This window comes from Urocampus carinirostris, chromosome 17 (assembly GCF_059441175.1).
Source record: "Urocampus carinirostris isolate Australia breed hairy pipefish chromosome 17, RoL_Ucar_1.0, whole genome shotgun sequence".
In the NCBI taxonomy this organism is placed as follows: Eukaryota; Metazoa; Chordata; class Actinopteri; order Syngnathiformes; family Syngnathidae; genus Urocampus; species Urocampus carinirostris.
The window spans coordinates 18635048-18648235 of NC_142365.1; the positions used below are offsets into that span (position 1 = coordinate 18635048).

At 39.1% G+C, this 13188-nt stretch overlaps 1 protein-coding gene across 2 annotated transcripts in view; it reads left to right on the forward strand.

Moving 5' to 3' along the window:
- LOC148349421 (dixin-like) overlaps positions 1–13188 on the forward strand; it is a 29362-nt gene continuing 16174 nt past the window's right edge. For both annotated transcript variants that reach the window (XM_088320767.1, XM_088320768.1), the window contains exons 1-5: positions 1–239; positions 1742–1871; positions 3663–3788; positions 5099–5306; positions 6828–6928. In XM_088320767.1, coding sequence (XP_088176893.1) covers positions 177–239; positions 1742–1871; positions 3663–3788; positions 5099–5306; positions 6828–6928 — 628 coding nt within the window. In that variant the 5' untranslated portion in view covers positions 1–176. The remainder of the gene's footprint in view (positions 240–1741; positions 1872–3662; positions 3789–5098; positions 5307–6827; positions 6929–13188) is intronic.

Sequence of the window (13188 nt, forward strand, 5' to 3'; positions counted from 1 at the left end):
GCTAACTTGACTAACGACCGTTGTTTCCTCTCCCGTCCGTCCATCACACGATGACGTTTTTAGGGTCAAATTTTGTCAAAATTTATTTTTCATTAGAATTTTTTTTAATAAATTTGTAGTTTCTAAAGCTCCTGGCACTTTTGCCGGCCGGTTTCGATGGGTTTTCCAAGGAGAAGATGATTGCTTCACTTTCTCGGGGAAGTTTGCTTGATGAGGTTCTTCACGGAGGCTTTCACGAGGTCATTATTTGCTTTCTCTCTCATAATTTATTATTCGTTTGAATAGTGTACAATTAAATTCACCGTCTTGTGGAAATTAAGTGATTTTAAAAAGGATACAAATGTACACGGTTCGGCTAGTGTAGCTTACTTACATAGCAACATGTTTTTTAAAAAAACGCTATCAAATTGTGTACTTAACCTTTTTATCGATATAAATAAGAATTTAAAGCGGCTAAAAGTGTATTTTGTGTGATAAACAAGAGCCTTTAATTGGTTGTAATGTGTTGCAAACGGACGAGTCGTGTATCCTGGACAACGGTGGTCACGTGACTGGACTCGTAAATTGCAAAATTTGGGCATTTAAATAATTCACAAATAAGGATAAGTGGAAGTGGAAAACGTGATTGATTTTTTTTGGGGGGGGGGATGAAATAAATGATAGTAATAATAGTTACAAGATAACGGGATTTTGGGTGGTGGTCCAGTTGGCCAGCTGGGCCCCGCCCCCAACTCTTTGTCCCTGCATAATAAACAAAGGAGGTCGCCGTTTTGTTTTTGTTTTTCATTAAATGTTTTCCCCTCTCAATTGTTCACTCCAGCAAAAGAAGGTCATCTGTTTGATTTTTTTATTAAAAACAAATTTCCCCCCTTTTAAAAATTAAAAATGTAAAATTTTCGAAATAATTGTTACCCGTTTTTCGTCCCCCCCCCTTGTTTTTCTGAATATCTGTTCATTTATTTGTTTTTCCCCAAATATTTTTGTTTGTTGTTTTTTTCAAAACATTTAAAGTTTTTTATATAATTTCTTCTTTTCTTCAAAGTTATTGTTTTGTGTTTTTCAATATATTCTAACAGGTTTTCTGGTGCGTTTTTTATTTGGGAGGGGGCAGGGGTCACAATATTTTTGGAAAGTTGGTTTTTACAATAATTTATTTCTGTTTTTCAATATATTTTTGTAGGTTTTCTGTTTTTTCTTCCTTTTTTCATATTTGGGAAAGAATTTTCAGATTTTATTTTTCTTATTTTTATTATAATTGATTCATTGTTTTTGTTTTTTTTAATCAAAATATTTTTTCCAGGTTTTCTGGTGCTTTGCTTTATTTGTCAAAATATTTTGGAGAGTTTTTTTCTGTTTTTAATATGATTTATTTCTGTTTTTCAATATTTTTTTTCTAGGTTTTCAGATTTCATTTTTTTTTTCATTTTTGGTAGGATTTTCAGATTTTTTTGTCTGTGTTCTTAAAATAATTGATTTAGTTTTTATTCAATCAAAATATTTTACCAGGTTTTCCGGTGTTTTTTTTTCTTATTTGTCAAAATATCTTTTGGAGAGTTTATTTTTTCCCTATTTTTCAAAATATTTCCCCAAGTTTTCTTTTCCTTTTTGTTTATTTAAAATGAATTCTGCTTTTCAAAATATTGTTTCCAGTTTTTAGATTTTTTTGCCACAGCCCAGTATAGAGATCGGCTTGTACAGAATCGTCGTATAATTGTATTTCTTGTGTGTTATTCAAATTCAGCAGCAGGTGTCTACGTACATCTCGTGGGTGAACGCTCAGCTGAAGAAAAAAGACGGCCTCAAACCCGTCACCGACCTCAGGAAAGACCTGCAAGATGGCGTCGTTCTCGTGCACCTTATACATGTCGTTGGTAAATACAGCAAAATTAGTGCCCTGCTTCTGTTTGCACTTTAGGAAAAAGGAAAGGTCTTGTGAACAAATGGTGGGTCTTTCGAGGTTCTTCCTTCTTTCGTCAGATTTTGTGGTTGAAACTGCTATGGAAAAATGTTATTGTGGCTGTGTAGTCCTCTACACCACAATCAACTTTACTTCACATGATTTTTTTGTCGCCATCGTGTGGACGTTATGAAAAACTGCATTTACCTTCTGGTCGGAAACCCAACATTTTTACGAGCCATTTTGCACCATAATGTCTGAAGCCGCAAAGAAAAACGAGAAGCCTTATATAAGCCTTATAAGGAAAGAAACACATACTGTAACTATGTATATTTTCGGGAAAACATTTAGAATGTGTCCTGTTTGCCCCAATTCAGAAACCAAATATTTTTTCCATTATCAAACATTTTTTTAAAAGCGCCAGGGAGCCACTTGGGAGCGAAAAAGCCCCGCATATGGCTCCAGAGCAAGTTTAGCATGTGGAGAAGTTCGAATTTGTTGGCAATAGAAAGCATCTTCCTTTGCCTTTTGCTGCTTTTGTGGCATTTTCTTGACATGATGGCTTTTAGTGAAACTTGAAAATGAAAATGAAAAAGAGTTTATTTATAATGTATTTTTGTCAAGCTGTTTTACGTGTAGAACTCAGACTGCAACGTCATCGATACGCAGGCAGACCCAGGCAGAAAAGGGTTTTGGCAACTATTTAGCCAATCAGAATGAAGAACAGAATGTAAGATGAAAACCGGGAAGTAGCGATACTCCCGTAAGTAAACCTTGATACAGCGAGGGATTACTGTACCGCGCATTAGACCCAATTTTAAAAACATCCCCCAAATACTATTTGGCAAATTTAATGGAGTACTATAATTATCAACCACAAGAGCACATGTGTCAAAATCTAGGATCGTGGGCCAAATATGGCCCACCACATCATTTTATCTGGCCCGTGAGACAATGCTGAAGGAAGCACTAGAGAAAAATAAGCTGCATCAAACAATGACTTGGAGTTTTAAATATGTCCACTGGATGTCACCAAAGCCAAGCACAACTCAGCACGCACCCACTATAGCTGTATTTGCTGACTACGATTGATCGACCGGTGAGGATACCCATGATGTAATTATACTTAAATAAAAGTCAGGCGCCGTTTAAATCAATATTAAAAAGTACGACATATTTAAAAACTGGACCTGGGTTTTTTTGCACAAGTTAAAGGAAGCTTTAGCTCATTTTTATAATCAATATGAAACACTAACAATGACGTTCCCATATACAGGTAAACATGTTCTTAAATAATACAAATTAAAAAAGACTTTCAAAATTATTATATCATTTAAATTAGTGTTTTAATGGTATTTCTGTCTCTCTCCAGTCTGTATGTGTTTCCACGAGTTAAATAAACTGTCATGGTAATTAATTCAATTGTTGTTATGCCTTATTTACAAATGCACAGTTGATAAAAACTACAAGATTAAACCATAGTGAAGGACGAAAAACCCTCAATAATTGTTTTATAATCAAATCTTACATCCTGGATCATAATTCAATCTTGAGCCCCCTAAAAGACCCTCAGCCCTCCAGCTAAGGAACACTTCTTATGCCTTTCCTTTTCTAGTCTGGCCCCTGGGAGAATATCATTTCCACCATGTTGCCCCTGGGCTAAAATTTGTTTTTCCCCCAGCACGAGATGTAGCCCAAGTTCCATGTGTCAGAAGTGATACCTTTCATACATCATTTTAATGTGATTTCTCTTTAAATTTGGAAGCTGGGGAAGAGCTGGAAGGCGTTTACGCGTCTCCTCAAAGCAAAGAGGAAAGTGAGAAGAACGTGGAGCGAGTCTTGCACTTCATCTCCTCGCGTCACATTCGGATGCCTCACATCTCGGCCAAAGGTACCCTCTACTATTTTTTTCTCATTTTTACAGGGGCCAAAAAGTCCTTGAAATACTTGGAATTGCTTGATTTTTAATGTTGTGTTTTCAAGGATTGAAAAAGTGCTTGAATGTTGGGTGAAGTGCTTGTAAAATACTTGCCATGTTTCTCAACAAGTCTGCTTAAAAATGACACTGGCACTGTTCCTGGTGGCTTCACTTTGCAAATTCATATCTTCTCTTGCGATTAACGGCAGCTGGTATTAGTTTGTATTTGTATAAATCATCATTGTCCCCTACAGGTCACGCCCAAGCAGGGCATTATGAAATGTGTATTAGTGCAAAGATTAAGTATCAATCATAAACATTTAATATAGGCCGTGCAAACAAATTCAGTTAGAATTTCCCAGTGGTAAATTCGAAGGGGAAGAACTTTCTGCTGCTAAAATTGTAACCTAAATATTACTGTCACTTTAATGGAACACCTATATGGGGAGAGATTTTTCTCAAAAACAAAATTATTTGTTTTTCATATGTCTTGATAAATGCACATGCAAGATTGAAAATTGCATACGTAAATCACAAATATATTTAGGGCTTTGCAAAATACAAAGTTTACTTCGGCTTTCTTCTTTTAACAGAATTAAATATTAAAATGTACGGTTTACCAAATTGTTCAAATTAGTTATCTGACTCCATTAACCAAACACAACCTGTATTCTCCTAACAATGCATGCTCGTTTCTTGATGTGAAAATATGGACAAGAGACCGGCATTTCCACATGGGGGCAGATTTAATTTCTTATATTACTATTTAACTAAGTGAACTCCATCGAATTAGCCAAATTAATGTCGCTTGAGTCTCCGTCAAGCCTCCTCTCTGGATCCTCTCTCTCGATCTTCTTCGATCTTTCCTTGACCCACGTCTCCTTCCGCAAGCTGGCGCGCCGGCTCCTCTCATTGGCGCGCCAGGAAAGCCCCCCTCGCCTCGATGTCTGAAATGGTCAAAACATCAGAGCGCTTATCAGGACAACTTCTCCAAACAATGCCTTCCTTCTGCGTCAAGAGTTCTGTTATCAAAATTCCCCAGCCAAAACACTCTGCACTTGGAACGGCGCGACCTGTAGCCCACTCAGTGAAAATCTTCATTGCACTCGATAAATGTAACTTGTATTATAAAATCTTTTATCGTAAAATGTATAAAATCCTTCAACGGTATTGGAGAAATTGGAAAATTAATTTTGAGATTCCTTAAAAAGCGCTTGAATTTTGGCCATTAAAAAGGTGTATGAACTCTGTTTTTAGCTTTTAAAACTTTTTCGTTTTGGCAGATGTCGTGGAAGGAAACCTTAAATGTGTCATGAGGATTATCCTGGCCCTGGCAGCCCACTTCAAGCCCTCAGCCAATCACAGAGCTGCTTTGGGGGGTTGCTCGAACCCGGCTCCGCCTCGACACAACCCGCTGTCCACCGTGGCGCTAGCGCAAGGGGCTGCCGCTACGCTAGCCTCTGCTAGATACGATGCTTCCCGTGTTCAAAGGTAGTGTATATTCAATTTAGTAAAAACTGCTTATGGTCCAGGCATTTTCCTCTTGTTTCTACTGTTTCCTTGTCTAGGCACACCTGGCACAGGCTATGGCTTGCCGCTATTGTTATTGTTAACTGCTTTGTGTAAAGAAAGACTGATATTGCAATGTTTGACTGTCCGTTCTAGTAGTTTCTCCCACTTTCTGCTTAAAGGTGGGTTGCGCTGTTTGAGGCATCCTTAAAGAGTTGAAAGAAGAATATTTTTAATATGTTATGTTTGAGTTTAAAGAGCCTTTATAAAAAAATCAGTGCCCCTATGTGCTTTTAGCACCGCTCTTCCTGGACACACTATTTTATTAGGAAGCAGGAAAGAGGAGAGGAGCAGAGGGGGGTGGGGAGGGGGTGTGGGGTTATTTTGCTAGTCCATTCGATCCACTATCTGCACCGCTTATCCTCAGTAGGGTTGCTGGAGCTCACCCCAGCCATCTTCTAGCAGCGGGTAGGGGACACCCTGAACTGGTTGCCAGCCAGCCGCGGGGCACACAGAGACACACAACTCATTCGCTCATAGGGACGATTTGGACCGGCCAATTAATGCATGTTTTTGGAATGTGGGAGGAAACCGGAGTGCCCGGAGGAAACCCACAATGGCATGGGGAGAACATGCAAACTCCGCACAGGAAGGCTGGTAGCTTGATTTTATCCCATGACCTCAGAACTGTGCCGCGGACGCGCTAACCACTCAGCCGCCGTGTCGCCCAAGCTCAAGCAAATCAAAACTTGAGGAATGAACTGACTGAGGCTGCGATCATGACTTTTAGCCAGGAGATGGCAGCAGAGAGTAAGTAAATTTCAATTCCAAACAGCACCTTTTCAAAGTAAGCCACCTTGACCATCTCTGACCAACTCCAGACATTGACTCTTTTCAGCCGCTCCTGGTGTATCCAACGGACTCGGTGTTTTGTTGTCACTGTTGTCATCAACTGCAGTTTTCATGTCCTGTCACTGTCTGAAATTAAGAAAATCTGGAAGTAAACTGGGCGGCACGGCGGCGCAGTGGTTAGCGCGTGTGCGGCTAAGTTCTAAGGTCATGAGATCGAACCTCTTATGTGGAGTTTTCATGTTCTCCCCGTGCTTGCGTGGGTCTCCTCCGGGCGCTCCGGTTTCCTCCCACATTCCAAAAAACATGCATGTCAGGTTAATTGGCCGGTCCAAATGGTTCCTAGGTGTGACTGAGCAAGTGAGTTGTCTGTCTCTGTGTGCCCTGCGACTGGCTGGCAACCAGTTCAGGGTGTTTCCTGCCCACTGCCCGAAGATAGCTGGGATGGGCTCCAGTACCCCTTCGACCCTAATGAGGATAAGCGGCGCAGATAATGGATGGATGGATGGATGAAAGTAAGCTTGGGAGTTTTACCATGTGGTATCTTCTGGGCTTCTGTAGTGCGTATTATTCACTTGAGCTACATTTTAAGCAACAATAAACTCTAGAGGTGAGTTACTATTCATTGTCACTTTAAAGTGTGTCAATTTTTAGAGGCTGGAGGTCGAACGTGGACAAAAACGTCTGCGTCCGGGCATTGGTCAAGCAGTACGAGAGAGGAACCCCGGATGAATTCGACGACGCGCAGGACGAGAGGTATCGTAAAAATATTGTTTGGATCGCTTTAGAATGTCAAAACGAGAGCGAAAAATTCAGTTGGACAACAACCAAGCCGACCGGTATCGGAAAATATCGTTTTGATTTCACAAAAAAGTTGAATGATACCAAATAAATTGAGCAGAACGACACCCAGGGTGATCGATATTGGAAAATATTGTTTTGATCGCATGATTGAAAGTCGAACGATAGCAAAAAATAGAGCGGGGCGACAAACAATCCAACAGGTATTGGAAAATATTGCTGCGATTGCACAAGAAGATCAACCTGACTAAATAACTTGATTGACAGGACTGCGCCCGAAGCTAACCTGAGATTTAATATTGTTGTCGGGCCGCCGCTGGACCAAGGATAATAATCGTACATTTTACTTCAAAGCAGCTTTCAGGACACCCTAGTTATCTGTAAATTGAATATCAAGCAAGAATTAAACAAGCAACTTAGAAATACAAAATAAAACCAAAGTAAAGTTAAACATGGAATTTAGGAAACTGACCGCTAAATGTTTCCTGAAGTTTGAAATCTCAGCTACATTTTCCAACCGTTTCATCCGTAATCACATTTCCCCCTGCTGATCATGTGACAAAGCTGCTACGTTTCATTGGTTTAAAATGGCAGAGCCTGGCAGAATTCTGCTTCAAAATAAATGCACCCTAGCGAAGACAGACAGACGCGTACTTAAGTGAAGGGGATTTATTAAGTAATGAAGTAACGACTTCAATGTTGCCTTATGTAGCGGAGTAAAAGTACTGTTATTTTCTTCACAAATTTACTCAAGTAAAAGTAAAAGTATAGGGATTTAAAAATACTCCTAGAAGTACAAAATTCCCCAAAACTTAAGTAAATGTAACAGAGTAAATGTACTTCGTTACTACCCACCCCTGACGAGGAGGTCAAACAATAGCAACAATTTGAGCGGGACGACACCCAATCCAGCCAGTATCGAAAATTTTGTTGGGATTGCACGAGAAAGTCCAACGGTATCACAAAGTTGAGCTGAACAACACCCAATCAGATAGGTTTTAGAAAATATCGTGTCCGTAGCAAACCAGGGCAACATGTTGGGTAGGACGACACCTAAGCTGTATCGGAAAATATCGTTTTGATTGCAATAGAAGGTCGAACGATGGTAAAAACTTCAGTCGGATGACACTCAAGTCGACAGGTATCGGAAAATTTCGTTTTCATTTACAGGAAGTTAAACGATGGCAAAAATTTGAGCAGGACCACACCCAGGAAGACTGGTATCGGAAAATATCATTTTGATTCCATGATTAAGTTAAACAATAGGAAAAATTGGATTAGTAGGACACCCAAGCTGACAAGTATTAGAAAATATGGTTTCGATTAAATGAGAAGGTAAAACAATAGTAAATATTTGAGTGAGATAAGACCTATGCCAACCGATATTGGAAAATATTGATTCCGTTGCACGAGCACGACAACACTCAAATTGCCAGGTATCGGAAAATGGCATTTCGATTCCACAAGCAGATAACACTTGGGCCAGAGGTGGGTAGTAACGAATTTGTTCCTTTATCTTCTTGGCTCATACCTCACTGTGAATGTGTAAAACTGGAGTGTCATGCCCAATTTCGTTGTCACAATATGTTAACCCATTTTGTAACAATGACAATAAAGGTATATTCTATTCTATTCTACAATAAATATCAAAAAATATTATTTTGATTGCACAAGAAAGTTAAACATTAGCAAAAAGTTGAGTAAGATGACACCCAAGCTGACTGGTATCGGAAAATATAATTTCAACTGCATGAGCACGACAACACCCAACCTGATAAGTTCCAGAAAATATCGGTTTTTACTGCACAAGAAGGTTAAATGCTAGCAAAAAGCATAGCAGGATGATCTCCAAGCCGACCAGTATCAGAAAATATCGTTTCGATTGCACAAGCACGATAAAACTCAAGCCAACAAGAAACAGAAAACATTATTTTGATTGCAGAAGATGGTCGAATGATAGCAAAAAGCGTAGCAGAACGATACCCAAGCTGACCGGTATCAGAAAACCATCAGTTTGACTGCATGGGCACGGCAACACTCAAATAGGTATCGGAAGACATTGTTTTGATTTTACGAGAAAGTTGTACACTATCAAAAAGTTAAGTAGGATGACACTAAAGCTGACCGGTATCGGAAAATATCGTTTCGATTGCACGGTCCTGACAATCACCCAATGGGAGCGGTATCCGAAAATATTGTTTCGATTAGACGGAAAATTCTACATTCACAAGAAGTTGAGTCCAAGCCAACAGGTATCGGGGAAATATCATTTTGACTGCACGAGAAGGTTGAATGATAGCAAAAAGCATAACAGGCTGATACCAAAGCTGATACCAAGGGAAAAATATCCTTTTTGGAAATTCTGTTGATTGCAAGAAGTTGAATAGGACGACAACCAAGCTGACCGGTATCAAAAAATATCATTTGACTTGCAAGAGAAGGTCAAACAATAGCCAAAAGACAACCAAGGGACGGACGGTCCCAATTTTTTTTATTTCTTTTTTTTTTTTTTCATTTCTATTATTTGCCTTTTGAGAACACTGAGCTACATTCTGTCCTTTTTTCCCCTTGTTTTTCTTCTGCGTCACGCTCAATGAAGCACATGAGCGCTTTTGGAACATGCCGTGCCAGATTGTGTCCGAAAGCAGATGAAAAAAATAAGACAAAAAGCTTTTCTTTTCAGTCCTGCTTTCGATTGGCACTGTATTTGGAATATTCTTTGAATCTATTTTTAGCTATTTTTTATTTTTTTATTGATAGACCAAATCATTTAGCATAACAGGCAGTTATACATGATTTTGTTTTTCCCCTCATTGCAAAGAATAAATAATAGAAATGTGTGATATTCAATACCACACGTTCAATATATATATATATATATATATATATATATATATATATATATATAAATACTTGTTTATACTGTTCATATTCTGTCTGTTGTTCATTATTCACTGTCTTACTGCTGTAACTATGGGGCGCCTGATGAGATTTAGAGTTAGGAGTCACCAGACCCTGAAATGCAGGTCTATTAAACTATGCCGTCAGGTGGGAGCATCCCAAATAGTGGTGGCAGGATGCCCAATGAGAATAGAATTTACAGTCACATCCTCTGGAATGAAATTTGATTTTGTCTAATTTAAGCTAAAAGATTATATAGTGTTTGGTAATGTTTTAAAGGAAGGTGGTTCTAAGGACTTTCACAAAAGGAGTATCCTCCGACGGGTGATCAAAGAGGCGAAGGCTAAAACTTTATCCTGAATTATAGTTGTCGGGGGGTTGTCAGGGGCCCTGCCAAAGATGGCTATGGCGATGGATTGGTATGTTTTCCTAAAATATCAGAAATGCACCCCAAAAATGATCTCCGATATTCAGTTAGTTTAGGACACGACCAAAACATGGACTTTGAGAGCACCTGCTGCAACGTTCATCACCTGAATTGGGAAACCACTTATGGAGTATGTGTATGCTGTAATGGAGTCTTTAAAGCATATTAAATTGAATAAGAGCCAGCCTTGTGCACAGCTGGTAGAGGAATTATCAGCTACATGGGCCTTTTTCCAAACTCTTGTGATAGGTTTACTTGTAATTCGTGCTCCCATTCAGCCTTTATCTTCATTAAGGTGTGTTCTATGTTTTCACAGAAAATAATCTCTTTTTACATTTTTATTATATCACATCGGCCTTTAAGCCCCAGCCAATGCTGCCTTATTATTCATCCATTCCATCCTTCCGTTATCTGCACCGTTTATCCTCAGTAGGGTTGCGGGGGTGCTGGAGCCCATCCCCAGCTTTCTTCGGGCAGTGGGCTGGGGACACCTTGAACTGGTTGTCAGCCAGTCGCAGGGCACACAGAGACGGACAACTCACTCGCTCATTGAAACCAAGGGACAATTTGGATCGGTCAATTAACCTGACATGCATGTTTTTGGGAATGTGGGAGGAAACCGGAGTGCCCGGAGGAAACCCACGTAGACATAGGGAGAACATGCAAACTTCACACGGCAAGGTTGTGGTAGCTGGACTTGGAACCCTGAACCTCTGCACCGTGGGGCTGCGCGCTAACCACCCATTCGCCGTGCCGCCCGCCTTTATTATTACTTTAGAAAATAAAATATAGATCATAATACATGAAAATATAGCTGACTAATACAGTAATAGCAACCCGAATAGAAATTAATGAACTTTCTTTCTTTTTTTTTATAATCCCCTACTTCATTAACATTATTATTATTATCATTTTAGTAAAAGAAAAAGAAAAAGTCATGGATAACCTCATAATAATAGCAATTATGATAAAATAAATGAATAACTGCCTTTATTTACAAATGCTCCATTATTATTTTAAATCCTATATAGATAATAATAAATAAATACAAAAACTAGATAATACGAATAATAAAAGTGCTCATACTCTTTCTACTGAGTAAAATAAAGTATTCTGGACCCGATAAGAAATCCTTCGTCAGCAAAGAGTTGCCATGTGACCAGTGAGAAGAGACAAGGGCGTGTTCTAATGACAGAAAAAGTAGCATGAGTCTGATAAAACTACACAAATCGCTCAGATGGGGGGAGCGCACATGAAATGGTGAGAAAAGATACTCTCAGTGTCTATTACCAGTAACATATTTTACAGATTATAAAATTGAACCTTATAGTCAGGTGCTCTTGACATGCGAAAAAATTGGAAATGCTTTACCATACTTGATACATTATATCACTGACCACATTTGCATAATTATGGTGGCAACGGGGATCGAACCAGATGGCATTGGTAAGAAGCACTGGATTCTAATCTCCGAGCAACTAGGAGACATGGATAATTATTCACAATTGCGTAACTTTGGATGCAACGGAAATCGAACCCTGATCACGGTGGGGCGAGCGCCGGATCCTATCCACAAGACCAATGGCAATACAGATGAAGAGGTATTAGGTCTTCATTATCACACTATTCTTAGTCACACTACCAGATGTGTCAGGGAAATGAGAGCACAGAAAGTGATTCAAAATCATTATAAATATTTGTTTCTCAACTCAAACTAAGCATTGTAATTTACAAACGTTGAATGCGTTCGGCCATGCATTTTTGTCTTTCATAGGGTGCGTACGGCTGCTTGAAATCCTTAACCATCCTTGAATATTAGTGTTGTGTTTTCAAGGTCAGGAAAATGCTTGGGTTTTGTCTTTGGCTTTTGTGACATATTGAAAGCTCTTTGTCCGTGTAAAGGATTTTGTGTTTGATGTATTTTTGTATTTATAGTCAAATTATTTGTGTTTATTTTGATTACATTATGATTAAGACAGGGACCGGAGAAACGTATGAAATATGAATTTAAAAATGTTTTACAGAGCAAATACAAATTACAATATTTTACAGAGCCGGGCAGCACGGCGGCGCAGTGGTTAGCGCGTGTGCCAGCTACCGAACTTCCTGTGCGGAGTTTGTATGTTCTCCCCGTGCTTGCGTGGGTTTCCTCCGGGCACTCTGGTTTCCTCCCACTTTCCAAAGACATGCATTTCAGGTGGATTGGCCGGTCCAAATGGTCCCTAGGTGTGAATGAGCGAGCGAGTTGTCTGTCCCTGTGTGCCCTGCGATTGGCTGGCAACCAGTTGAGGGTGTCCCCTGCCCACTGCCCGATGATTGCTGGGATGGGCTCCAGCACCCCCGCGACCCTACTGAGGATAAGCGGTGCAGCTAATGAGATGAGATGAGATTTTACAGAGCTACAAAAAATGTCAAATACCAAGTAATTTTAGCTTTTTACACTCTAAACAGACTAAAGTCAAACAACAACACATAATCCCTGAAAAGGCTAAACAATAAGATATAAATTAGAAATATTAATTCTTTAGTGCTATAAATATATAATAAAATACAAAAAAATAAGTATTTACAATTCTACTTTAACCGTTTGACACAGATTCTTTGAAAAACACAAAGACATATAAATTAAAATAAGTATAACAAAATGCAAACTCTCAGCAGTCTCTAAGATTGGAGGATCAATAGCACTCTGCTTTGGAACCATCAAAATCATTAAAATGATACCAAATTAGGCTCATTTTTCTGATTTTATACATACAGCACCTTCAGTATCTTTTTGTCCTCCGTATTGAACTCCATTTTTACCCAACACCTATAAAGCCTTTTCCGTGTTTGTAAATTTTTGAAGCAGAATGGCAAAATTCATGTCATTTTATACCAGCCCAT